The sequence below is a fragment of the Micromys minutus genome (assembly GCF_963924665.1).
Source record: "Micromys minutus genome assembly, chromosome: 21".
Taxonomy (NCBI): domain Eukaryota; kingdom Metazoa; phylum Chordata; class Mammalia; order Rodentia; family Muridae; genus Micromys; species Micromys minutus.
In genome coordinates, this window is record NC_137956.1 from 43,555,811 (window position 1) to 43,583,513 (window position 27,703).

At 41.6% G+C, this 27,703-nt stretch overlaps 1 protein-coding gene across 2 annotated transcripts in view; it reads left to right on the forward strand.

Annotated features, from left to right (window-relative positions):
• The window catches only part of UBP1 (upstream binding protein 1), a gene marked incomplete at its 5' end in the record, with an annotated part of 41,619 nt that extends 14,135 nt beyond the window's left edge, over positions 1 to 27,484 (forward strand). Inside the window, 14 exons of one of the 2 annotated variants that reach the window (XM_080934039.1) lie at positions 3,938 to 4,014; positions 8,704 to 8,809; positions 9,411 to 9,517; positions 11,293 to 11,445; positions 11,533 to 11,643; positions 12,081 to 12,188; positions 17,286 to 17,389; positions 19,010 to 19,064; positions 19,266 to 19,359; positions 20,327 to 20,417; positions 21,140 to 21,258; positions 23,240 to 23,382; positions 23,978 to 24,029; positions 25,626 to 27,484. In XM_080934039.1, the coding sequence (XP_080790165.1) occupies positions 3,938 to 4,014; positions 8,704 to 8,809; positions 9,411 to 9,517; positions 11,293 to 11,445; positions 11,533 to 11,643; positions 12,081 to 12,188; positions 17,286 to 17,389; positions 19,010 to 19,064; positions 19,266 to 19,359; positions 20,327 to 20,417; positions 21,140 to 21,258; positions 23,240 to 23,382; positions 23,978 to 24,029; positions 25,626 to 25,663 (1,358 nt within the window). In that variant the 3' untranslated portion in view covers positions 25,664 to 27,484. The remainder of the gene's footprint in view (positions 1 to 3,937; positions 4,015 to 8,703; positions 8,810 to 9,410; positions 9,518 to 11,292; positions 11,446 to 11,532; positions 11,644 to 12,080; positions 12,189 to 17,285; positions 17,390 to 19,009; positions 19,065 to 19,265; positions 19,360 to 20,326; positions 20,418 to 21,139; positions 21,259 to 23,239; positions 23,383 to 23,977; positions 24,030 to 25,625) is intronic. The other variant, XM_080934040.1, reaches the window with a different exon arrangement.
• Between the last annotated feature and the right edge of the window lie 219 nt (positions 27,485 to 27,703).

Sequence of the window (27,703 nt, forward strand, 5' to 3'; positions counted from 1 at the left end):
GAATTGAACTCAGGGTCTTTCAAAGAGCAAACAGTGCACTTAACCTCTAAGCTATCTCTCCAGTCCTCTCAGGGCAACTCTTACAAAGGAAAACATTTAATTGGGGCTGTCTTACAGTTTCAGAGGTTTAGTGCATTATTGTGATGGTAGGAAGCATGGCAGAATGCAGGCAGACTTGGTGCTGGAGGAGCTGAGAGTTCTGCATTTTGATCTGCAGGCAGCAGAAGGAGACTTTCACACTAGGCCTAGCTTGAGCATAGGATACCTCAAAGCCCACCTTTACAGCGACACACTTCCTCCAACAAAGCTACACCTCCTTCAACAAGGCCACACCTCCAAATAGCGCCACTTCCTATGGGCTAAACATTAAAACACATGAGTGGCCATTTGTATTCGAACCTACCATACTGTATATCCCTGACTATCTTTGGAACTCACTGTGTCGACCCAGCTGGCCTTGAACTCACAGAGACGTGCCTGCCTCTGCCTCAGTTGCTGAGATTAAAACTGTGCCACCATGCCCCTCAGAGTTTGCTGCTATCATCGTCATCATCGTTGCATTGAATATTTAGGAAAATACACCCACTTTTCTTGACTTCTGTTTGTCTGTCTGCTGGGAGATTGGCTTCATGTATGCAGAGCAGGTGTTCCATGGCTCGGCTTTCCTCCCTAGCCCTCCAGCACTGCCTATTGAAGGGTAGGGTCTAGAACAGAGTTGGCAGGTATACTCGAGCTAATGCTGTTATTTGCTGTCTGCTCATAACTTTCCCTTAGGCTCACTGTTCCTTGCCTCTCAGAGCTATTCATTAGACTGCACCACTGGGTAACTTGAAGAAAACAAAAGAGGAAACTGTAGGTAATTTAGGTGGCAAAAGTTGAAAAGAAAATTCTTAGCTGAGTGGGAGGGGTGTTGTTTTCAAATTACAGGAGTATAAAGTTTAAAATCTGCAACTGTGTATCTGCTTGGATATGTCTGAGTAGCAATTTGTATGCAGAGTTAGGTTTCTGACTTTCACCCTACTGGAGTAACTGGTTCTCCTTTGAGCAGGGCCTGATTCCAGCAGATTACTCTTTGCCAGGGGCTAAGTCTTTGGAAGGGGTTGTATGTGAGACCTGTTCTGCCTTACTGAGCTATGGATTAGCTCCTTGTAGCCACTGGACCATCACCTCACTCTGCAAGCAAAAAAACCTTTCTCCTAGTTTCTCTCAAAATATTGTTCATTTGGAGTTGAATTCTACTTGGAAAGCATTCTCCTATGAACATTAATTAACCAATATTAGCTACTTTGCAAATAGGTCTTACACTCTAGGATCTAATAGCACATCTGTTGACTTACATTTCTATTAAAATACTGTACGCTTTAGGAAAAAAATGAAGTTTTTACTTTTTGTTTTATTCTATAATAGATTTCCTTTTGTCTAGTTTTGCTTCTTGTTATTAAACATGAGTACTGTAGAAAGAGAGGCTGGAACTTGGGTAGCATGGAGATTAAGAACACTTGCTGTATCCCCCTTACCTCCATTGCACACCCCCATGAGGTAAGGCCTCAGTTGTATGGTCCTGACTGTCCTGGAACTCACTGTGTAGACCAGGCTGGCCTCAAATTCAGAGATCTCCTGCCTCTGCCTCCCACATGCTCAGATTTCCAGCCTTAAAAATAGTTGATACTCAGCCATATTGGGTAGCACATGCCTTTAATACCAGCACTTGGGAGGGATTGGTGGGATGATCTACATACAGTTCCTCCTTTGGAATTTAAAACAGACTGGGCTAGAACTCATGCCTCAGCTTGGAATTACAGGCACATAGTACCATGTCCAGTTCACCAACACTTTAAAAGCCCACTGCTGGTTTGGGAGAATAGAGAGTTTTTGTCCAAGAGCAGCAACTCTTGATCTGTCTGTAGGAAGGCATTCAGCTGTCAGCTTCATGGCTCCTTAGGCTGACCATGAAATATCAAGCATAGAAAGCTGAGGTGCCAGGGCTCCCCTGCCTTGTTGTGGATTTCCAGTTTCTGAGGATCATGCAGTAATCCCAGTGGGACAAGTTTCCCTTTGTCTGTGAACCAGATGAGCACTGATTCTCAGCCTCTCACTCGCTGCTTTCTTGGGGATATTTAGTTTACCACTGTATGAAGTCACTCCTTGTCCACTTGATTTTTTCAGGACTGTGTTTTGCCCTGTATCTTAGGCTGGCCTCAAGTTCTTAGTCTTGCTTCATCCACTAGAGTGTTGACTTTGAGTTAAACATTTTGATGAACTGGATAACGAACACAGTGTTCATGTAAGATTTGGTGAGACTTAAGTCTGTACTGGTACATTTTCCAAAACCGCACCCATGCTTTTTAAAAAGCGTTTAGTTTTCAAAATTAAGATACATTGTTAGATACATTGCAATCTGTGCCTTAGTTTAAAGTTCTAAACCTCTTCCTGTCGTAAATGCTTTTATCATCCTCTCAACATGATAGACACATTTAAGACTATTTCTCAGTAATGTATTGTGCCCCTCTGGTTTTTGTTTCTACCAGTTTTTAAGTGATTTGACTGTTTTGATAACCTTTTGCTGATAACTGTAATCTCAGTGGTTCTCAACCTTCCTAACCTGCATTCGTTTAATAGAGTTCTTCGTGTTGTGATCTCCGACCATAAAATTATTTCATTGCCACTTCATAACTGTCAATTTGCAACTGTGATATCTGATATATGATAATGTAAATATCTGATATAAGACCCTCTGGGGGTCTGGACCCACAGGCTTAGAACTGCTGATCTAGAGTCTCCTTTGCATGTTTTTATAGGCCTACAGGCTTGGTAGTGTGTTGGTAGTTAAGTCTCTAGTTCAGCAGGTACTAGAAAACAGTCATCAGTTTATACCAAATTATATTGTCATTTTGGTTAACAACAACCCAGAAGTATTTCTTTTTAATTTGGGCACATTATTTAATATATATGCGTGTTTCTTTGTTGGGGTAGGCAGTGTGAATGTGAGTGCTGTTGCTTCTTGAACTAACATGGGAGGTTGTACGTGCCTGATACTGGGACAAGGAATCAAACTCATCTTTTGGAAAAGCAATAAGTGCTCTGTAACACTGCTGTATGTCTCCAGCTCCTCAGGGTTAAGTTTTTTGCAGCAGCTTATTCCTAATTTTCTAAATTAGACCAGTGGGGGGGAAGCACGAGTGAGAGAGAAACTGCTGTACAGATGAAGCAGTGGGCAGATGTGGCTTGTATTCAGTAAAACAGAGAGACTTCCAGATTAAAATTGGTCTTGGTCCATACAAAAAATGGTTTGTCCATGTTCATCCCTGGATTGGAAACAACACAAAATATACATCACTTGATGAGTAGATGAACAAAATTTGGTCTATGTATGCAACAGAATATTTTCTGGCAATAAAATAGAAAAATGTTACTTACATCAAATAAGAGAACCCAATCTCCAAAACCTCAAATATTATGTTTTTGTTTACACAAATGTCTCTAGTAGTCAAGTCCCTAAGAGATAGAAGATGGATTAGTGATTGTCTAGGGGTTGGGGGGGGGGGCATAGGAAGTGATCCTACTAGGTGTGGGTTTGTGTTTAAGATAAAGAAAATGCTCTAAAATTGGTAGGGGTGATAGTTGTGCAGCTCTGACCATATTTATAACTTAAAAAGTAACTTTTAAGGTATAAATTACTACTTCAGAAAAGCAGAAACTTAATCTTAGGTGGAAGTTGAGTGGAATGGCAGGTGAAAGTGAACTGAGAGATGACCCCATGTGTAATTAGGACAGACTGCTGTGATTTTGAGAGAAAGATCAACTTGAATTTGCTTCTAGGACACACTGACAAATTAATGTCATGTGGTTGTATATCGTGAGGGACAGTTTGAATTATGTAGAGTGGAATAGTGTTCTTTACATGGATTGTTTTTGATACACAATTTTTTTAAATTAGGCCAGTCTTATGAAATTCGGATGCTGGATAATCGCAAAATGGGAGATATGCCTGAGATCAGTGGGAAGTTGGTAAAGGTAAGGACAGTCTGTTTTAACTCGTAATAGATACTGTGGGGTTTGAATAAAGTGGCTGTTTTCATGCAAGAGATTTCTTTGGTTTTTTGTTTTTGTTTTTTTTTTTGCCAAGCAGACACAGATTTAAAAATTGGAGAAATGTCTTTTTTTTTTTTAAATGCATGTTTGTTTATTTGTGCATGTGCCACTGTCTCGGCACCCGTTGGAGGCCAGAGGGAGCTGGCTGGCTGCTTCCACCACGTGTGTTCTGGAAATGGTACCTTATCCTCTGAGCCACTGCTACAATCTTTTTTATAAAAAATTTCAAATATTTCTTTAGAAAAATGACTGTTTTAAAAGTTTGGGCTTTTTAGGCTATATTTTGTTTCCTCATGTGTGGAATGGAAATTAACAGTTGTTGGGCCCAGAAAGCAGTAGAGATGTTAGCTTAGGTATGCAGAGCAAACCCATCACCACAGCTAATCCCAGACTCTTCAGATTTTACATATTTATTATTAGGGGGGAGAGGGAGGGAGAGAGAGAGTAAACATGAGCAGAGTGTGCGCACACATGCACAGGCATGCATATGCCATATGTGGGGGCTAGAGGATACTGGAGAGGTGGTCTTGCTTCTATCTTTGCATTCTTAGTCTTGAACTTGAATTGTCAGGCTTGTGTTGGAAGCACTTTTACCAGCTGAGCCATCTGACCAACCCGAATCTCTAATTTGAAAATATATTAATTTAAAACTTTCTAAAGATCCTTTTATTTTCCTTTTAAAATTTTTCTGTAGTGTAACTTGGAATTTCAGTTTATCTGCGAACATATCTAAATGAGGATGTCCATCATCCTACATAGAACAGCCATAGCCCTTGTTTGCTCCGCTTTGAGGATTGCTACTCAGGCAATCCTCATACTCTCCATACTTACACATACTCTCACATACTTACACATACTCTCACATACTTACACATACTCTTACATACTCACACATACTCTTACATACTCACACACACTCTCACATACTTATACATACTCTCACATACTTACATACTTACACATTCTCACATACTTACACATACTCTCACATGCTTACACATACACATACTCTCACATACTCACACATACTCTCACATACTTACACATACTCTCACATGCTTACACATTCTCACATACTTACACATACTCTCACATGCTTACACATACACATACTCTCACATACTCACACATACTCTCACATGCTTACACATACTCTCACATGCTTACACATACACATACTCACATACACATACTCTCACATACTTACACATACTCTTACATAGGGCATGTAGGGTGAGTTCTAGCTTCTGTCTGCCTGAGCACAGGGCATGTTGTACATACCACAGCACTAGAGGCAATAAGTTTTGTGCTAAGCCTATTGGAAAGGTCCTCTTGCACTGTCAACAGGAGGTTGCAGAGTTCAGCTCTCCCAATGTATGTTGCAATACTAGGGATCAGACAGGGATCTCACACAGGCTGGATAATATAGGCCACTATCCCCAGTAATTGTTTTCAGAGGAGTTATGGCTGTGTTTGCTTTTCTGTTACTGTGAAAGTTAACACTTTGACAACTGGAGCATGCCGTTTTTACCAAAAATGTACAAGTATACAAGGTGGAAATGTTATGATGGATTCTGTAATAAAATTGATTAGTATTTGATATGTCCTGTGTTGAGACCTTTAAAACTGGATCTAAAAGTAGTGTGTGCATGTTTCAGGACAGGGTCTCATAGTCCAGACTGGTCTCAGATTCGTCATGTAGGCTGAAGATTGCCTTGTGTTTCTGGTCTTTGTGCCTGTGAGTGCTGGGATGATAGGTGAGTGTCACCATGCTGAGTGTGTGTAGGTGCTGGGAGTTAAACCCACAGCTTCATGCAGATTTATTTATCTCCAAAATTCCTAGAATAGCTTAAAATTTTTTTGTTTGGTTTTTGCTTTTCTTCTTAGTATTGAGGATTGAGTCCTGGATTAGTATTGAGGAACTCTATCTTGTTCATGAATAAGCCTTCTTGAGGTCCCTGTGTAGACTGCACACAGGTCTGGAGTTTATAGTCTTCCTACCTCAGGGATTCTAAGAGCAAAGTTGCTGACTTGTGCTGTCAGGCCTAGCCTTTAAACTTCTGTATTGTAAACGTTAATCACACTTGGAAGTAGAGAGGAGGTACTGTGAATTCACATATGCCTTTCATGTGGTAGTATATGAAACATGCATGTGTCTACCTTGGGTTCTCAATAGATTCTCTTGTCAGCGTAAACAGTTACCAACAGCTTCCCAGTCTAAGTTTCACCCATATGCTCTGTTTTAAAAAGATTTTTAAAAGTGTGTGTGTGTGTGTGTGTGTGTGTGTGTGTGTGTGTGTGAGTGATGCAAGAGTTCTCAGATATCAGAAGATCACTGGTAGCTGGAGTTTCGAGTGGTTTTGAGTCTCACGTGGGTGTTGGAAACACAACTTGAGTCTTCCACAAAAGCAGTTCCTTCCTCAGCAGTCAGGCTGGATCTTTTGCCTTCATACCCTTGTGTTCTTTGTGTGCATGTTGGGTTATACAGTTCACTAATTCATGGTTTTGGTAAGGTTATCATCTAAGAATGTTGTTGTTAATATGCACACCAAATGTCAGAATTGGATTTATCAGTGAAAAGTGTCCTGTGTGTGTGCGTGCACGCGAGAGTTTGTTTGTTTGTATTGAGATGAGATTTCTTTGTGTAATAGCTCTAGCCACCCTGGAACTCACTCTGTAGACCAGGCAGGCCTGAAACTCAGATCCTCCTGCCCCCCCCAACCCCCTTGCCAGGATTAAAGATGTACACCACCACACCTGGTTTAATTGGCTTTTTAAGGCAGTTGCCTGATTAAAAAATAGCTAATAGGTGAGACATGTTGAGAATAACTTCATCAAGCTAGTTAAAATACCTGTCAGATTAACTTGGAGTGAATTGTCATTTTAAAAGGTTTTACTTCCCTGCTCACCGTTCAGTTGATAACATGTCTGATTTTTTTTTTTTCTGTTGAATGCGTTAGAATATACCCAAGTATATCCTGAGAGGTAGAATTAAGAAATAGATGATTATAGGATGAATTTATTGAAAATCACATTTTTTACATTTATTGGCCCTGTTATCTTCAACTGTACAGTGTAAATTTGGAAACACATAGTACTTGTGTTTTCAGAGGTGTTACGGAAGTTGTGTTGAATATATTTGATATGCTATCTCTCCTTGCTTTTTATTTATGAATGTTGAGATATCACCTTGTAGCCTAGTCTAGAATAAGACCTCCTTATATAGTCCAGATAGCTTTGAAGTCAGTATTGTACCCTAGGCTAATATGACCTAGGTTTCCTGGTCCTGCTGCCTCAGCCTCCCAAGTGTTGGGATTGCAGAGCCTGTGTCTGTGTACCAGGTTCTGTTCCCTTGGCCTTGACTTAGTGGCTGTGCACTGGTCTCTGCCTCATGGCCTTAGCTTGGTAGTTGGCCCCTTTATTTAGTGCTAGTTCTATAGGTGAAGTCTTTTTCCTCAGGACATTTAGTTCCTTCCAGTGTTCTTTTGTATCTTCCAGTTCAGGCCACTTCCAACATTACTACCCTTTGACGTTTTAGTTTGGCCTGTTGTAGCCTGGCGCACTCCTTGTATAGCTCTAGCCTCAAACTTGCCATGATTCTTCTTGTCTTGCATGTGCTGGGCTTGTAGGTATGAACTATCATGCCTGGTTCTACTTTTTTGTATTTATGAAATCTGAGACAGTGACTTGTTGTAAAGGATGGTCTTGCACTCCTACTATAGCCTAGGCCAGCCTCATACTTCTAATCACCCCCACCCCAGTCTCCCAAGTAGTTAGGATTATAGGCCTGTATCACTATGTCCTGCTAGAATGGTCGTCTTTGTAGTTTTAGTGATTTGTATAATTTAGTTGTATGTGTATGACACAATGTGTGTCTGGACGTTAGAGAAAATATTGAGTCAGTTCTCTCTCCCCACCTTTACGTGAGCTCCTAAGATTGATCTTAAGCACTTTACCCTCTGAGCCATCTTACCAGCCCGTCCTAAAGAAACCTAACTATTGTTATTTTTGAGATAGCCTCTAGATTGCTGGAATTGTAGGCATGAGTCACTGCAGCTAGTGTTAAGATTAATAGTTTACTGTTGTGTCTGTGGTTATCTATATATATTTATAACATTTTTCATCTTTCATAATTTTTTTAGGCAGCTGGTATTTTCTCATAGAAATCTTAATTCCTACTCAATAATTTCATAGTCATGTACATTGATTTTTTAAATTATAATATTGAATTACTTTAATAAAAATACACATTTAAAATTTGTGCATAATTTTTAGTTATAATTCCTAGTTAAATATGTGTGCTATAAATCAGGTATCCAAGAATAGAAACGTTCACAGGTTGAATTTATCTTCTCTTATTTTGGAAATAAGATGTTGGCTTTGAAATGTGACCTAGGCTGGCGTCAAACTTGAAGCAGTCCTCTTGTCTCAGCCTCTCACAGGCTAGCATTAGAGGTGTGAGCCTTGATGCCCAACTAAACAGAAGGGGTATTTAAAGCAGAATCTGGGTGTGTATGCTCATCTAATACTAAGTGATATGAAATAATGATGATGATGATGCTAATGATGCTTCTGGACAATTAGAACTTGCTTTCCTCTCTTGTTTTACAGAGCATCATAAGGGTGGTATTTCATGACAGACGGCTACAGTACACAGAACATCAGCAGCTTGAAGGCTGGAAGTGGAATCGCCCAGGAGACAGGCTTCTTGATTTAGGTACAAGTGGCCATCAAAAGACCGTGGAAATGAAGGTGCTGTGTAGTTGTCTAGTCACATATTGGCACCAGATGTAGTTGGTGTTAGATCTGTGTCTTGAGGATTGTTCAGTGCTAAAGGAGTAAAGTGGCTCTGTGGTGCTAACATAACCTCACCCAGGATTGTATGAACTTAAAGCTATTGTAGACCTCAGTTGGCACCGTCCATCATATTTTTAATGAAATGAAATACAAGCCATGGTGGGAGAAACTGTGATTCTTGTTAGGTGGATTTGATATTGAAGACAAGGTTGACTACGGAGAACAGTGAAGGGAAGTTCAACATGGATTAATTATTTCCATAGAGCATACTATAGTAAGTTGTAAGTTTGGCTTGTTTGTTTGTTTGATTTTTTTGTTTTGTTTTGTTTTGAAATGGGGTTTGACTATGCTGCCCCAGGCTGTGCTTGAACCTCTAGTCTCAAGCCATCCCCTGTACCCCAGCCTCCCAAGCAGCTGGAACTCTACTTCTCTACTCGAGTGGCACCACACCAGGCTCAGATTGTAAGTCTTGATTACTTAAAGTAGATCCATGTTTTTATAACCTGTGTTTGAACATCCAGATATTCCAATGTCTGTGGGGATAATTGACACAAGAACAAATCCAAGCCAGTTAAATGCAGTGGAGTTTCTGTGGGACCCTGCAAAGCGCACATCGGCCTTCATCCAGGTTTGCCTTTTTATGTCTGCCCCAGTCATCTAGAAGATTAAATTCCTGTTTCATGAAAATATTCCCTACTTGTAAAGTATAATGTAATGCCTTTTAAGAAAATACACGCAGTTAAAATGGCTTTAATTTAGTAGATTAGTTATGAAGACATTTGATGAAAAGAATATTGGATTTTTGGTTTTGAGACAACATTCTTTGATATCCCTGGCTGTCCTGAAACTCTCTGTAGAGCAGGCTGGCCTTCAGTTCACAGAGATCCTCGCCTGCCTCTGTGCACCACCATACCTGGCTTTCTCTTCTTTCCTTTTTTTTGGAGACAAGGTCTCCACTTAGATGGCCTGGAGTTTGCCAGGTAGAACAATGTACCATCACACCTGGTTTTTAAATTCTGTTTTTTTATTGCTGTTCATAATAATAGAAATTTATGTTTTTCATGACACACATTTCTCTTGAACAGAAACTACTATTTAAAGGGATATTTTTGAAAAAAATTTCAGGTTTAAATTTTTTTTCTAACATTTAAAGCATGTTTGTCATCAAACTTAAAAGCCTCCACAAATGAAGAGATAAGAGTGGATTCCTCCTGTGTCCATCGTGTGGTGTGAGCACTTACCTTTTTTTTTTTTAAGTTATTGTTGGGTTATTTTTTTAAACAGGGTTTCTCGGTGGAGCTCTGGCTGGCCTAGAACTTGCTGTGCAGACCAGTCTCAACTGAATGCACAGAGCTCCATCTGCCTCTTCCTCCTGGGTGCTGGGAGGACAGCTATGCCCCGCCACAGTAGGCACTGCTTCATGTTAGACACACCTACCACTGCTGCAGGTGGTAGATACTCCCATGGTGTTTATCCATAAAGAACCTTGAAATTAATATAACCACATATTTAAACTCAAAATTAATTGTGATATGTGCTGTGTGCAAGTTTATAAGTGGTGGAATTTTAACTACTGTGTAAGATAGTCAAGAAGGAGGGATAGCCATTGAATTGTTGGCCAGCTTAAGTGTTTACATCAACTCTAAGGATCATTAGTATTTAATGTTTGGATTGTTTCCCAAAAGTTACCCATTCGTTAATGATGATGACGTGATTCATATTAGTATTGGCCAATAGAATACCGAGTTTTGTAGGACATGAGAGGTATAGTACTTGGCCTTATCTCAGGTTGTGCAGCCATATTTCAGAGGTGAGCTTTCACATTGCATATCTTTGCAAAGACATGTCTATGTAACAGTCTGAAGTGACTATGGCCTTGTTACTACCTAACTTTCTGTTCTACCCTGAGATTGTTTTCTAAAGGGGGAGGGGCAAAATGAATATTGCTCCTGGGATCCTGACAGGACTTAGAAGGGTTAGCCTGGAGATTTTAGATGGATAAAGAATGAGGCTTTAGGTCCTGAAAACTGCCCAGGGAAGCATCACAACCTGGTGTATACAGAGAAGCAGTAGCAAGAAGCTTGGCTGTCTATAGCAGGGCAGAGGCTGTGGTGAAGCAGACCTTAGGGCCCTGAGTGCATGTTGTTGGGGCAGAGACAGGCGATGCCACAAAGAAGCTTCTGTGCTCTTCCTTCCTCACTGGAGCAAAGCCCCCCTGAGAGAAGCACTAGAGCGAAAGGGTCCAGGGACGGGGGTTCTGAAAAGAAAGCCTGTATCCAGAGTAATTCAGGAAGTTCATGAGATAATCTGACTGTTTTGTCTGTTTTACTTCCAGGAGGGAATAAACTAGAAAGAGCCCCAGAAGAAGGTTTTGTGAATGTATTTTGGAATTGTTTTCTCTAGGTGCACTGTATCAGCACAGAATTCACCCCTCGGAAGCATGGAGGTGAAAAAGGAGTGCCTTTTAGGATCCAGGTTGACACCTTCAAGCAGAATGAGAACGGGGAATACACAGACCACCTTCACTCAGCTAGCTGCCAAATCAAAGTCTTCAAGGTAACAGTGGAGCCCAGGAGGGTGCGCAGTTTTGCTTGTTATACAGTGTGCTGCTAGGTGAATGAAGTCATCTACTTTGTGTTCAAGCCTAAAGGTGCAGACAGGAAACAAAAAAATGACCGAGAAAAGATGGAGAAGAGAACAGCCCACGAAAAAGAAAAGTATCAGCCGTCTTACGACACCACCATCCTCACAGAGGTAATACAGCACAGCCTTTGGCTTTGGAGAGAAGCAGAGGTTTGCGTGTTAGCAGGACCTCACACACGTGTGGCAACAAGGGGACCGGGGTGGCTGGGTGGCGGATTGACATGATATTCTGAGGGCTATGTGGGCACATGTTTTCCCTAAGTTTGGGGATTTTTATCAGTTTATTTGTGTGGGTGGGATCTTGAATGAAGATGCTGAAATCCCAATATGAGGTCTCAATAGACCTGAAAACCTTGAAATTGATAAGGCATTTAAGTGGGGGCCTAGAATGTCCAATTTTTGTCACTGCTGGGGTTTTGCATTTTCTTTAATATTGAATCCTATTAGTCATACATTTGTTTAATTGAACGAAAAGACATAAAACAGGGTATTAGGTCTTTCTTTGTATAATGAAAAGACATTGATCCCAATCTTTGGTGTTTGTCCAGATGAGGCTTGAGCCTATAATTGAAGATGCAGTTGAACATGAGCAGAAAAAGTCCAGCAAGCGGACTTTGCCAGCAGACTACGGTGATTCTCTGGCAAAGCGAGGCAGTGTAAGGGGCTTCTGCTTCTCTTTTCATTGTGCAAGAACCCTTGTGCAGTGTTAGATATAGGACCAACTTCCATGGGAAAGTAAAGCCGAAATTGTTTTCGATGTCCATGTCTTGATTTAATTTGCTTTTGTTTAGCTTTCTGCTTTCTGTTTGTTCCTCATTGAGGAAAATTTCCTAAATCTAACACTTTAAAACAAAACATAAACAGTGTTGACCATAGTGGGTGGTTTTGAACACTCAGAGATATGTTTTCCAACTTGTTCCCTTGTTTCCTCCCCCTTCATACACACAACTCCTTCAAGAAAATTGAAATTATTTGACTAATTTTATTTTTATTAATTAATTAAATTATTTTTGTTTTATCTTTCAAGACAGCGTTTCTCAGTGTAGCCTTGGCTGTCCTACAACTTGTTCTGTATGCTAGGCTGGCAGGGAACGTACAGAGATCTACTGCCCAGCTTACTTAACTAGTGTAGTAGCTATTTTTATGTAGTTATGGAAATTTTTTTTTGTTTACATGTATATCTAATAAGAATATTTTGTAGAGAGCTAAGTGATGACACAGCAAGCCTGACATTAGCATGTGCAGTGCTCCTGTCACATCCCTGCATGCACTGTGAGGATGTGTGTCTGTGCTTTCAAAAGCCTCCGTGGCAGCACTGGTAGAAAAGCATCTTTGACTGTGTAGTGTTTACTTTTGGCACCTGCATTGTGATGAAATTCTTCAGACTCCAGTAGTGACCTTGCTGCACTTAACCCCAGGACCCTCAGAAACAAGCAGCCAGTGAGGGTTTTGGTTGAGTTTTGTCAGGTTAAATATAGCATGTTTTAACACAACTCTGTCCAACAGTCCATGGAGGACTGTCCTGGTTGCAGATTTAAATCAGCGCACATACCTTTATTAACTCTGAGTAGTTACATTAAAGGTTTCCCTTAACTGTTTAGTGTTCTGTTCATTTATGCACTCTTTATATCATTGGTGTTTCCAGTTTGAAAAGAGTGGACTTTCACTCTTTTATCTTTATCTGTGATTAATTGTGGGATTTGAAGGTAAATATCACAAGCACTATCACAGGGATGTTATTTCCAGTTTAAAAGCAGTGTTTAAAAGCTTCTTTATGCATGCTTGCCTCCAGAGTACTGGGAGCATATGCTGCATTTCTTTATATCTGCCTACCTACCTCCCTGTCTGACAACCTATCTACCTACTTACCTACCTGCCCGCCTGCCTGGCATCCTTTTCCAGACGACTCCGGCATGGCCTGGAGCTCACTGTTGCTCTCATGGCAACCCTCCTGCCTCAGCCTCCCAGGTACTAGGCTTGCAGGTATAATCCACCATGCCTGGTTCTTTACATTTTCTTTAACTGGGCTGTTTAAATCAGAGGTGGTCAGAGCCACTGAATGTTCCTTTCCCCAATTGTCTGTCTTCCCATTTTATGTTTTATTATCTTCAATTGTTCTGAAAACCTACAAATGTTTTTAGTAATTTTTTGAGGGGCTCATGGGAACTTAAGTCACTTGCCTTATAATTTGCCTGTTACAAACTATTTATCTTATTTAAAGAAGTTGGTTCTAGTGTGTTGTAGCCCAGAGCCAATCTGAAAATGAAGTCCATGGTAAATTATCAATGCTTCTTAAGTTATAATATGCAAAACATCAGCAGTTCATGCCTGGGATTTCACATCTTCTTAAGTGCGTCACCTGCCACCCTGGCTGCATTTGGTGTGGGTATGATGCTTCTAGTGTTGGTTAGACCTTAAGCTAAAAAAAAAGAAAAGAAAATCCTATTTTAAAGTACAAGGTGCAGATCATGAACCCCTTACCTAAGATCATAGCTGCAGCACTTTATAGTTTCTTCAAATGTCTGTGAGGGGTACTTGGAGGGGCGGGTGGGAAGAAATATGTTTCTTGCAGTTTTGGGCAGTTAACAGTTGGCTTTCAGTTAAAGGGATATATATCCAGAAGTCTTGACAAAGGTGCTGGATGACAGGGTCCCACACTGAATTGTTACTTCTACTGTTTCCCAGGAGATGATGCATAACAGACCCTTTGTGTGTCTGTTGATCCCTGGCACACCCCTGGGCTGCCATGGCTTGTTGCTGACAGTGGGTCCTCATTCTTAAATCTCTGTGGGAAACTTGTACTTACCAAGTACCAGACCCGCACAGGTCCAGACCATTGGCAGAGGCTTCAGGAACACCAGCACTGCACTCACTTCACTTGCTTTCAAAAGCGGGTGCCCATTAGTGCTGCAGTGCTTGCCTAGTGCACAGAAGATTCTAATTTGTCCTCCAGCCCCATAAGGCAAACAAAACCTCAGATTCAGAACTCCTCTTGTGATAGTAAAAGCATCTAAATGTGTAACAGATGAGTGAATGGTGAGTAAACGGGCTCTCTCTGCTGTACCACACCAACGTCAAATGTGGGGAGAGCTGCTTTCTCGGAGCTAGCAGTAACCAAGGTACATTTGTTTCGGAGAGGCATTGCTTTAGAGATTAAGAGTTATCTAGATGTGTATGTTTGGATGCATTCATTATAATGTGTTTTATTAGGAGAGGATGGTGTAAGAGGAAACCCTTGCTCTTGTGGGGTGAAAGCCCATGCTCCCTTGGTTAGATGTGCTCTAATAGGCCTGGGCACTCCACACTGTGTAACTAGAAGAGATAGTGATACTTAACAAGATAAAAAGCAAAGACTCTACTCTTAAAACAACAGGTATTTTTATGTGGAATGCCATTTATAGTAAGGTCACTACTGGAGTTGACCAGCCATTAGTTTCTGCTTTGAAAGGTGGTTGTCTCGGGAACAGAGTCTGTGGTAATTTTCCTCTTTTTTGAGGGCTCCATAATTGGGCAGATGTGAAGACAGCTGATGATTTCTTTTCTCTCCCTGTTGATACTTGTGTTTGGAGGCTGCTAAGATGTGTGGTTTCTATCTGGAGAGACTCGCACTGCAAGCTCTGGGCTTCACATTAGTGGGCTTAACATTTTTGCAAAGAATTTGAAAAAAAATTTTTTTCCCCTTGATTATTTTCAACCTGGCATCCAAATGTTTCATTGTAAATTTGAACAGCTGCAAAGGAAGCATTTCCTGGCATGATAAATATTTGTATTTATTAAATTAAAACTTATCTCTGTGAGTTTAAGGCCAGCCTGGTCTACAGAGCAAGTTCCAGGACACCAAGGCTACAAAGAAAAACCTCGTCTTTTGAGAAAACAAACAAAAAACTATTAAAAAATTAAAACTTTTATTAATTAGGAGGAAGTAGCCTACAGAACCCAAGGATCACAAACATTTCAAATTTCTTTTGTTTAATACTCAGGTTTACTCCGCTTGTCTCTTGGTCTCACCTCTGTACTCTGTTGGTTTTAAATGTTGCCTTATTGTGATCACCTTTATGCCTGGAGGCCTTTTCATAACCTCAATTGCTTTAAAGATTTACATGTTTTTATTTTATATGTATGAGCATTTTGCCTGCATGTGTGTTTGTGCACCACGTGTGTGGTGCCTAGGAGGACAGAAGATGGTGTTGGATCCTCTGGAACTGGAGTTACAGATGGTTGTAAGTCACCGTATTGGTGCTGAGAACTGAACCCAGGTCCTCCCAAGTGCTCCTGATCATCTCTGGAGCTCAATAGCTCCAATTCCTTACAGTAATGTCTCTGGGCTGACCTTGAGCTCATGGCAGTCTTTCTTACTTGGCCTCCTCAATTTAGGATTGCAAGTATGACTCACAACCATACCCAGATATAATAGATTTTTGTGAATTGGGAACAAGTTTTTTTGTTTTACATTTAGGGTCTCATGTAGCTGAGGTTGGCCTTAAACTTCTGATCATCTTGCCTCCACCTGCCAAGCCTGATTACAGACATGTGCTACCAAGCCTGGCTTGAAATTTAAGTTTTATATTTTCTTATGACTATAGATTAAACTTGGATAAGAAATTAAATATTTGTGTATATGCCAGCAACCTGAGTTTTGTCTATAAGGCTCAAGTGGAAGGAGGGAACAGACTCCCCAAAATGTCCCTTGACTCCATGTGCATGCCATGGCAGGTGTGCATACGTACAGACAGACACATACGCACACACGTAAATAAATAAGCGTAATTTTAAAAGGAAAAACTCATTAGAGCAAATTTATTAAAACACATTTTAATGAATAGTTAATATAAAAATTGACAAAACAGATACAACTGATACTTGCTTGGTTGTTGAGAGTCTTGAACCTCCGATGCTAAGGTTAGATGTGATGTCTTCTCTCAAATGGGAGCAGGCTAATTATAAAGGGAAACCCTGAGACCAGCATCCTCAGCAGAGCACCTGTAGGAAGAATATTGGTTGTTAGGTGGACCTTTGTGAAGCTCAGAGGGAAAGTTTCTATGTGATTGCTGTGGCCTGCTCAGTATATGTGGGACCTTGGCTTACTCAGTTTTATAACTGAGATGTGTTTCTGTATCTTTGCTCTGTCTCATCAGAAATTTGCTTAAGGTTGAGAGATACTCAGTTTACCATATCTTTTTTAGAAACACACACACACACACACACACACACACACACACACACACACACACACACACACACACGGCAGCATACCCACAATTGATAGGCTTTCGTGCTTGCCTGTTCAGTAAATCTTAAGTTATATCATGGTGGGTACTGATGAGGCTGCTCCCTGGCAAACAGGAGCAATTGACAGGACCTAGCCACACCCAGATCACTGTGGAATGTCAGATGTTGTTTGTGAATCTCTTTGTCTGCTGTTTTAAAACCTTGAAATCTTGAGATGTATTTGCTGGAGCATCTGACAGAAGATACTAGAAATGTATGTGTGTGTCTGTCTGTCTCCATGCGTGTGTGTGCGTGCATGCATGTAAGCTTTCAGAAAAAAATGTCTGTGAATGTTGATGCTATCACCTCTCAGGACATCTTTAAGCTAGATGAGTGTCTTCTGCTGCACAGGGTGAATTTGACACGCTTGATAGGCACTGGACATCTTGTGTTTATAAGTTTGTATGGGGTCAGTTAGAGACAAAGGTGCTTCTTTCACACATTTAAAAACCGTGTTGTTAATTCATTTCTGTTTCTATCCTTAGTGCTCTCCATGGCCTGACACCCCTACAGCCTATGTGAATAACAGCCCTTCCCCAGCGCCCACTTTCACCTCCTCACAGCAGAGCACGTGCAGTGTCCCAGACAGGTACCTGGTTTGTGTAGCCCTGTGCTTGACCCTAACCATTGCTCTTTCAGGTTCCTATCCATGCTGCCCTTATGTGTGTCTGTGTCAGGGTTAGAAAATAGCCTTTGGATACCTAGTCGTGTCTCCCATGCTGACAATTACAGTAACTGCAGGAAGCAGGCAGAGAAGCATTTTCTTCAGATACTAAAACAGGAAGATTTCCAGTTTGAGGCCAGCCTCGGGGCTATATAAAACAAGACCCTAGCTGGCCAAGGGGGAAGGAGGGTTTTTAAGATAAGAGTCAAGGATTTGGAGAGATTTAAGAAAGCATTAACAAAGTTCAGTTAAGAACCCAGGGTGAGTGGTTAGTAGGAGGTTCTGATATTAAGATTACATTGATTACAAAGTACAGTGGACTTTGAGTTACCACATGACACAGGTTGGGTTTTTTTGTACAGTTTTTTAACCCTCTTAGCAAATGTAGTTTTAGTTGAATATTTAAGATGTAAAGGAAAGACCTTTCTTTTTTTAAAGACTATAGTGGCTTTCAAATCAGAATCTCTGGATTTCACTGAATGTGTTAGCTGGCTTTTTCAGCTGAGAGTCCAGAGAGCTCAGAATGGGAGCTGCATAGACCCGAGGCCTCCGGAAGCCTTTGGCTCCTAAAGTCTCCCTGGAGGACAGAGTTCAGAAGGTCCTGCTTTAGGAAGTTTCTTATGGAACAGAAAAATTAAGGAAGCTTGAGATGGCAGGACGTTCTCTACGTAGGTCTTTTGTTGACAGGGTCTGGTAAGAAAAATTACAAAATCTCACTTTCCTTCTGTGGAGATGGAAAAACTAGCCAGGAGCCTGTTTGCATGTAGTGGTTGTATCTACAAGTAGAAATGTTCTCGTGGACCAGGGGTTACCAGAGAGCCAGTGTGTAACATACACGAAGTCTCTTGTGTTTTCTGTCTGGGTATGTGAACAAATGGCTGTGATCTTACAGATGGGCTTCTAATGGTGTGCCTTAGTTGTCTAGATGTTTCTTGAGAGCCCACTGTTTTCTAGCATGGTCCCACTTGCTGAGATATTATAGAAGACCAGACAAATTCCTGTTGGAGGGGACTTAAGATCTAGTGAATGGAGAATAATGTAAGGCCTAGGACAGGGGAGCAGTGCTGAGAAAATCCCTATTCATCGATAGGGAAGGTGCATGTTCTCGGGGCAGTCATTTGCAGATGTCCTTTTGCCTTTGACTCACAAGGATAGTAGTATGTGTATTTCATTTCCTTTACTCATGGGTAGATATATTAACTAATGAGGAAGATTTGTCTACTTAGTTAGGATCACTGTTTCTTATAGCCTAATTTTTTTTTCTTAGAATGTTTTCTGTTATTTTTAGCTGTTTTTCTTACTTGATTTCACATTTACCTGGCACCCACTTAGACTGAAGGGAATCCTTCACAGTGCTGACCTCTCACATGGCGGTGCTGTTGTGCCTGCGTCCCTCCTGCTCTCCCTGCTGTGCTGCATTCCTGCTGCAAGCTTACATAGCTCTCTACGCTGTCATCCTGCCTCAGACTGCCTGTGCAGCAGATAGCCTTTAGTTCTTAACTTCAAAAAAAACTAAAAGCCATTCCTTCCTTTTCCTTTCTCCAGCAATTCTTCATCCCCAAATCACCAGGGAGATGGAGTTGCACAGGCGTCTGGGGAAGTAAGTATCTTTCCTTAAAGCCATTAAATATAAAGATTCTAGTCAAATTATGTTGGTTGCTCAGTCATTAGCTTGTGTTCTGACTTCAGATTTTAAAGCCTTCTGCGTTTTGCTTAAACATTCTTCATGACATGCCAGTGACTTTTTTAAAGCTTGAATAATTTTATTTATGCGTTCTTCTCCCCTCCCCCCTTTAAATAGCAAATTCAGCCTTCAGCTACAACCCAGGAAACACAGCAGTGGCTGCTCAAAAACAGGTTCTCTTCCTACACAAGACTGTTCTCTAATTTTTCAGGTATTTATATATGTGTTTATGCATGAGAATGTTTTATTTGTATGTTTTCCTGCTTTTACTTAGAATTTTGAAAGTTTTGAAATAATTTTAGATAAATCTATTACAAACAAGGAAAAAAGACATATTATCTCTCAGTTTTCCTCAGTTGCAGCACCCTGTTAAATTCTTCCAAACCAGGAAATTCCAGTCATTGTGGGTGTATTTAGTTCTATGTGGTATTTTCATTCTATTTATTTTTGCTACTTTAAAATTATGTGTGTGTGTGCTTGTCTCTGGGTATATGCATGTGAGTGTAGGTGCTCACAGAAGCCAGAAGTGTCAGATCCCCTGAGGCTGGATTTAGTGGTTATGAGTTTCCCAGTGAGGGTGCTAGGACCTGAACTTAGGTTCTCTGTAAGAGTAGCATGTGCTTCTAACTGCTGAGCCATGTCTCCAAGCCTCAGTGCTAACTAACTTTGGGATAATGTTTTGCTTAATGATAAACTGGAAAGGCAGTTGGGAGATGATTCAGCATACATTCCCGATTCTAACTTGATACTGCACGTTGTGGTGTGAGGAGACCCACTCTCCATTTGCTCCTCCCTCACTGGTGATGTTGGGCAAGTTCCCCAGGTGTCAGTGTTTCATTATGTTCTATAGGAGAACAGCGGCAGCAGGGTTTTGGGTGGTGTCAGAAACATGGTTATGCACAGCCCAACTACAAAGACGGAAAGGCAATATTGGGTCTTGTATTGGGAGCAGACAGGCCTTCTGGCTATGAACGCTGATTTATCAGCTTCTGGCACCTTGTTACTATAGCATGTTTCTTGGAGAGACAGATGTGTGTTCCTGTGTTAATCATGGGTGTGTGTAGTCCAGGACACCTGTTGCTGCTCAGAAGGACAGAACCATGTGATGAAGCATGCTGCAAAGCAGCCGCTCTATCCATGCCTTTCTTGCTTATTTGAGGATCGCTGCTGTTTTCCAGGTGCCGATTTATTAAAGTTGACAAAGGAAGATTTAGTTCAGATTTGTGGTGCAGCCGATGGAATTCGGCTCTATAATTCCCTGAAGTCAAGGTAAAATACTATAGACTGTTTTGTGTGAGCTGAAAATGAACTTTTCTCTGCGTGGGGATTTGGTGGGCAGAATGTTTCCACACTAGGTTGGCATGTGCCTGTGTGCGCCACCGAGCATCGGCAGCATTGTGCTCACGAGAAGACTGTTTTGTGTACACCTTCAGGGCAGGCACTGATGAGGGCAGAGGTAGACTAAGACTGGTAGCAATGCACATGGGCAGGACTGATTTCTTGAAGACGACTGGGTTTGTTGCCAAGAAAACAAAACTTCTAATTTAGGTGAGCTCTACAGAATCTATGGTTTTCAAGGTCATGATTATTGTTAAGCAGTTATTAAATGTGAACTTGTAACTGTCAATTAGAATGCTAGAACTGTGACTGTGCTGGCTTTGAGACCCACTACTGCCATTGCCATCTCTAGACTTGTGTGCTGAATCTCTAGTAAACTCTAGCCTTACTGATTTCAAATGCTTAATCAATCTTAAAACTTAAATTTACCAGCATCTGAGAGACCATCTCAATGGTTTAGAGTCTGGACCTGTGATAGTTGTTGTGAGGTGTGTGGCTTTTATACTTTTATTAGAAAATTATTTTGCATAATGAAATAACACTGTAAAGTTCTCACAAGGAAAAATAGACCGTAGATTCCTGTAGTTGTTGATTGTACACAAGCCGAAGCCACTTGCCCTCACAGTCTCATTGATGGCGTCTTCTGATTACAGGTCGGTTAGGCCCCGCTTAACCATCTATGTCTGCCAGGAGCAGCCGAGTAGCACTGTGCTCCAAGGGCAGCCACAAGCTGCAGGCAGTGGAGGTGAAAGTGGCGGTGGGACACCCTGCGGTGGGTATTGAGGGCACTTCCTTCCCGTCCTCCCTCAGACTGTCCGACATGAGCAGGACTGCTGAGCTGACAGGAGCAGTGTAGGGCCAAGTCCTTGGGAAAGGAGAGAGCTAGAACCTTCTTTGTTCTCAGCTATACATGTTGTAGATCTCTTCTTATATGACTTTTATGTAAGAAATTCCCAGCAATCAGTACAATAACTTGAACATGTTGGGGCCTTTCTGGATGTATGTCAAATTGGTAGCTTGCTGAGAAAAGAGGTGGTTGTTTTGGTTTTGGGCTCCCCCCGCCCCCCGTCCATTTCACTAACTAGATGGGGGTTGGGGGGGGCACAACGCCTGACTATCACACATGAGCAAAGGCAGCTCAATGTAGCAGTCTTCCCGCAGTGTAGACATGTCTGGGGTGTGCATCCATTGTGTTCCATGCCGGCAGGAAAATGGGAGCTGTGTCTTTGGTCAGCATTAGCATAAGCTGTGTAGTTTACCTTCTGACTAAGGGCTTCTTTGCCTTTCAGATTTATCTCAGTTGGACATATGAAGCACTCTGGCCTCTCCTGTCTCCTTTTCCCTCCCTTCTTTGACTAGAAATGCTTTGGGAGAGTGAGAGGTTGAGACCAGGTCTTAGGTAGTCTTAAGCTCTGCGCTGCCATTCTCCTGCTTCATCCTCCAAAGGACCGAGGTTACCGATGTGCATTAGTGCACCTTGCTCTCACTTTGTACAGTGGTAGTAATGTTCCCTCTTCTCACATTCTGAAACTGAATGATGGTGATGATCAGCTTCAGGGAAACATGAATCATGGAATTCAGAGAGGATCCTGATAGTAGTGGAGCTCTGAGAAATGCCTCATGGCTGTGGCTTCTAAGACCAAGGACACAAGATTCTTAAAGGAATTCTCTGTATTGACCTGTCATACACGTTACTCACATTTTCCCAGTAGCATAGTATTAGGGAATATGGGTCCTCAGAGATGAGTGTGTATTATAAGGGAAAATGTGGAGACATGGGAGTCCTTTATTTTATCCTTTACCATTCACATTCAGTGAGCTTAAGACCATGCAGTAACACTTCAAACACAGGAGCTTTTCTGTACTGAACTCTATCACAGCTCTGAAGAACTTGTCCTCAAACATTGATATGGTAATCCTTCAGGGTTACCGTTAGCTTTAGGCTCTAATTCTAAGCTTTTCTAAATGTGTTGGTAGTGACTTCCTGTGCATGGAGCTGCTCACTTCCCTAGTGAGGTTCATGTTCATTTTGAGTCAGTGGTTGAGCAGGACCCACTTGACTGAAATTGATAAACAGATTCAGAGAACCACTATGTTCAAGGCACGGACAGAAATATCAGACAGTGATTGTTGAACTGAGGTTGGGACTTCCTTAAGGAAGAACCATACTTCATTTCCTATATCCTTATTTTTCATAGGGGGCTGTCTCCATTTCTTTTAATTTTGTATGTATATAGGAGGTAACACAGATACTTTTTAGTTTTTCATCATTTGGACGATTACTGGTTTAGACTCCTTTTAGAATTTTTATGCATGATTAGAAACACTTTTTTTAAAAAAAAAAAATAAAGCTTGCTTGTGACATAATTTATAAAGCATGCTCCTCCCACTATATCTGCAACATGACATTTTAACCTATGTACATATTTTTTCATTCTTTATCCCAATCCATTACCCGGTTACTCTGATCCCTGATGCTTTTTTTTTTTTTAAACCTCTCAATATATGAGGGTGCTATAGAAAAATGAAAGTCATAGTTTTTAAACAGGGTTAGTACTTATACATGAATATAAATAATGTGTTCTTATACTTCAAATAGGTGGGTAGAGAATTTAAAGGGGCAAAGAAATGTTACCTTGTCCCTGTTTCTAAATTTGAATTGTATTTTTTTGGCCCTTTGAAAAGATAGACTGTGCAGATCAAGTATAAAACATCGAATAGTATTGTTAAAGTGCTGTTTTTCTTTTTTTCAGTTTATCATGCAATTTACTTGGAAGAAATGGTTGCCTCAGAAGTTGCTCGGAAACTTGCCTCGGTGTTTAATATTCCTTTCCACCAAATTAACCAGGTTTACAGACAGGGCCCCACTGGTATCCACATTCTTGTTAGTGACCAGGTAAATCAAACAGGGAGTAGTCCCCTCCTGCCACACGGCCACTCATATAGTGTCGGAATGTAAGAAATGCTGCTGGCCTCTTTCGCAATAGTCATTTTAAAATATAGCCATTTTTAAACAGGTAGCATCAAAATAGCATCCTACTAGCAGAAGGAACACAGTCAGGGAGCAGGTGCTGAGCTTTTCCAGGCCTTTTCAACTCAGATACTGCCTGGAGCTCTAAGGTTTGTGGCAGACTCCAGTCCTTTCTTTGAGGTGTGAGGCATTAGGTATTCTCCTTTTGCACATTGTTGGAAGAGCAGCATTTTTAAAACATGTAATATTAGATGCATGCTCCAGGTATGTGCATGACAAGCAGTAATAGTAGGAGATAACCTACATAATCTAAGTGAGTATTCACAGGACCTCATACAACATGGATGACAGGTGTGAACTTTTACTCTCGTTAGCTCATATTGCCATCAAGCATGACTAGGATTGTGTATTTCTGTAAGAAAGATGCATAGACTGTGCTGTAGTCCTTTATACATTTAAGTCACTTCTGCTCAGACTGATAGGTCTTAATTATACTTACATGTCTGCTTTATTCTTCTAGATGGTTCAGAACTTTCAAGATGAGAGTTGTTTTTTATTCTCCACAGTTAAAGGTACTTTTTATGTGTGTGTGCCTTGGTGTGTTGAGATCATGAAGGACACTGTGCCCTGATTAGAAACTCTCATGTATGTTCATATTCTTGAAAAAGATATCTTTGCAAATTTTAAAAGAGGTTGGAACACGGATGAACAGTGTTTCTAGTGTTTGTAATAGAAATTAAAATTAGCGAACAATATAGAAAAGGTTGTTTTTTATAGATGACCTGAAGAAACCAGTCCATCCAGCTAGTGTTTGCTGAGCATTTTTTCCAGGACAGCACTCTGTTGACGCTTGAATGAAACAAGGGCTCAGGGAATCCCATTGTAGTGGGAAAGGAAAGTCAGAATTGGCCACAGACACAGAAATTGAGCAGTATTAGGTGACATGAAAGAATAAGACAATGTTGGGCGTATGGGAAGGGTAAGCATGAAGCTGTCAGGACAGCTTTTCCGAGAAGATGGTCTGGAACAGGACAAGCCAGCCACAGGGCTAACCCAGGGCAGAGTGGGACTACAGAAGAACCCCCTAGCCTGTGAGGCCTGTGAGGGTGAGCAGGGCACAGTGAGATCAGGGGCAGAGACAGGCCCTGGCACACAATAAAAGCCAGTGGTGACGGTCGTCAGCTCTTATTCCAAATGGGTTGGAAGTCAGTGAAGTGGTTGAGACAAAGGAACAATGGGGTTGGGGGTTTTCTTCTCAGTGTGCAGACAGATGACAAGACTGCAACACTGGAGCAGGCAACCTATTGTACCATTCTGAAATGCACTGCGTTTGAGGAACTCATTTTCAGATATCAGTACTGACTAACAGCTGGGCAGGCTGTACAGAGCTAATTAGGGAGCAGTGTGGGAAGAGATCCAGGCCAAGTCAAGTAAGCTCCAAACACTTCTCAGCACAGACCCCACCCCTAGAAGAGGAGGTGGTCACATGGTAGCGACTCTGGAAAGGTGCTGCCTGAAAGGGTTTGAAAATAGGATTTGCTTTATACTTGATTGGCCATCAAGCTACCTTGTGTGCACACCTGCACTTGTAAGACAGTAGTGAATTGGTTCACTGCTTACGTGAAGAAACCTCTTTAACTGTAAAATGGGATAGCTTTTATTTTGCAAAAATTAAAAAAAAACAAAAAAAACAAAAAAACAAACTTATGTCCACTTGGGAACTTGTGTCCTGTGAGGCCAGTGAGTGCTGCAGCATTTGTTCCCACAGGATCTCTCTTCAGCCTTAGTTTTTTTCGTCCACATGGAATCCTTCATTTCTGTCTTTATGGACATCTTCACTGATTCTCATGATTTTCTGAGGCCCTTGGGTCTTGCTGTATCTGCCTCTGAGGGTTCAGTTTTCCAGGAAAGAGATGTCCGTCTACAGCAGGACCTGCAGGCTGCCTGCACATTTCTGCAGGGCTTTCTCAGCTCTACCCTCACACAGTGCTTTGGCCTATTTTGCCCCAGCATACAAACACATCTGCAAATGCTGCGGGCTAGGCTCCCTGAGCACAGGGAGTGTCTGAGGGAAGAGGAGCTACAACAGTGCAGTCAGTTTTACTACTGTTTTCTTCTAAGTTTAGTTCAAAGTTTTAAACCCCCCCCCCCTTTTTTTTTTCTTGCAGCTGAAAATAATGATGGTATCCACATAATTTTGAAGTGATACCTTATACAGACTGAACTCTATTCAGTACCAAATAAAGTCATGCTTAAAAGTGTGTGAAGACTGAATCCAAGAAGTCTTGGGATTGGATTTTTACTGTGAAATGTTTCATATTGAAAACACAAGATGACCTTCCTAATGAGCTGTAGGAGAGACAAGTCTCCTCATTGTCACTGCCACAGCCCAGCATCCTCGTGAGAGCGAGCACGTCAGGTGATGTGCAGCCAGCTCCTAGCCATGGTGGGCACAAGTACTCACTTCCCTGGCAGGGGCCAGCGGACAGAAACCCCCAGAAGCAGTTGCTGCTGCTTTTCACACTGTATGCGGTTTGAATTGAATGTAAAACTCAACCGTGGGCATTTACCTTTCTGTGCCAGTTTGGCTTTTGTTGCCTGACCCTTACGCTGACCTGGGGAGGAGATAGGGTGTGCCTCTGGGGGAGCTGCCCTGCACTGCGCTGACAAGGCAGTATTGATCAGGTAAGAGGCTGAGCACCTTCTCAGAATTGATCATGTCTGAAGGTGTACATCTGAGGGGATCATGCCAGACCGGAGAAGGGCCGAGAAGATGAGCAGACGGCACTGTCAGCCTTACCTTTTGCGAGGTCAGTGTAAGCCCTAATAGGTACAGAGACTTGGGCGTTTGGCTTTCACTTCAAGTTTTAGCATTTTTAGTTTCTGGAACTCACCTTTTGAAACCTCCTTGCCTTTTAAACTCATGTGGTTTCCTTTTCTTGTCTCCCCGTTCCCCCACTTGAGCCTCCCAAGTAGCTGGGACCCTAGGTGTGCACTCACTTGTCTTGTGCCCGTTCTGTTCTTAATATGTCTAACGCCCTTCCCCAGACATTAGAACTAGGTGATGGAATGGGGGAAACAGTATTATTGTTGGTAGTTTCCAATGATGTTAAAGGGATTTTTTTTTTTTTTTTTTTTTGATTGAGACAAAATTATCCATGGAAACACTAGATGTCATAACAAGACACTAAAATGTACCATAAGCCTTCCCTTTTCTCCCCTCAAATACTAAGTATCAGTACAATCATGGATGGCTAGTGTGATTGGTGAGGGCTCTATACCCTGCATTCTTCTTGCTTTGTCCGTAACAGTTGTGCCTGTGAGTCACGCGTGCTTGCACACTGCTCAGAAAGGGAATTGTTGGCTCTTCCCTTTTCGACACCGCCATCACCTCTCCCCTCCAAGTTTTTAAAAACTTCCGTTTAATTATGTAGCGTCTCTGCATTTGCTAGCTGTGAGCGCGCTTGTCTGACCCTTGTTCAGGTGGTAGGAGTAATTAAGTTCTGGGTGGAATCTCTTCTAGAAGACAGACTACTTCAGAGGGTAAGGCTTTAACAGCTTGTTTTATTCAGACTGGGGGTTAATTACTTGCCACAAAACAAACTGTTTCAGTACCTTCCTCTTGGGTTTGGCAGTGCTGTATAGTTCTGCAGGCCCTTAGGGGGTGTTCCCATCCGTCCTTCCCTTTGCTTTGTGTGACCACATGCTTTCTGTACTATTCACTTAACTCGGGAAAGAGTGAATTTATCTCTCCTAATTGTTTTAGAATTTTGCTTGTCTATTTAGCCTTCTTTTTTTTGGATCTCATGATTTATGGAACAATAAATGTCATTTAATGCTGTGTGCTATTTTGAATTCCTTATCAGGTTCTAGTGGGGTGAAAGTACTTACAGCTCCTCAGACTTGAAATTGTGCTGAGTAGCACGAAGTGCTAGTCTGTCTCAGTGAAACTGTACATGACCCACGGCACCAGCAGTTTGGTTATAGGATGTGTACAGTTCAGTGTAATAAATGTTTTCTGATTGTTTGTAAACGTGTCACTCATTCAAAATCTAAGTTGTCCAGCATCATCATCTGACATCACATGGAATCAAGGGCTGCCACAGTGTGCAAGAAATTCACCCCAACTTCCACAAAGGTGACGCTGCTCGAGACAAGTGGTTACAGGAAGTGCCTGCTGCATACGTAGAGGAGACAAGTCAGGCTCTCCTAGGCTTGAAGTCGTGGTCACTGAACATCAAGTACA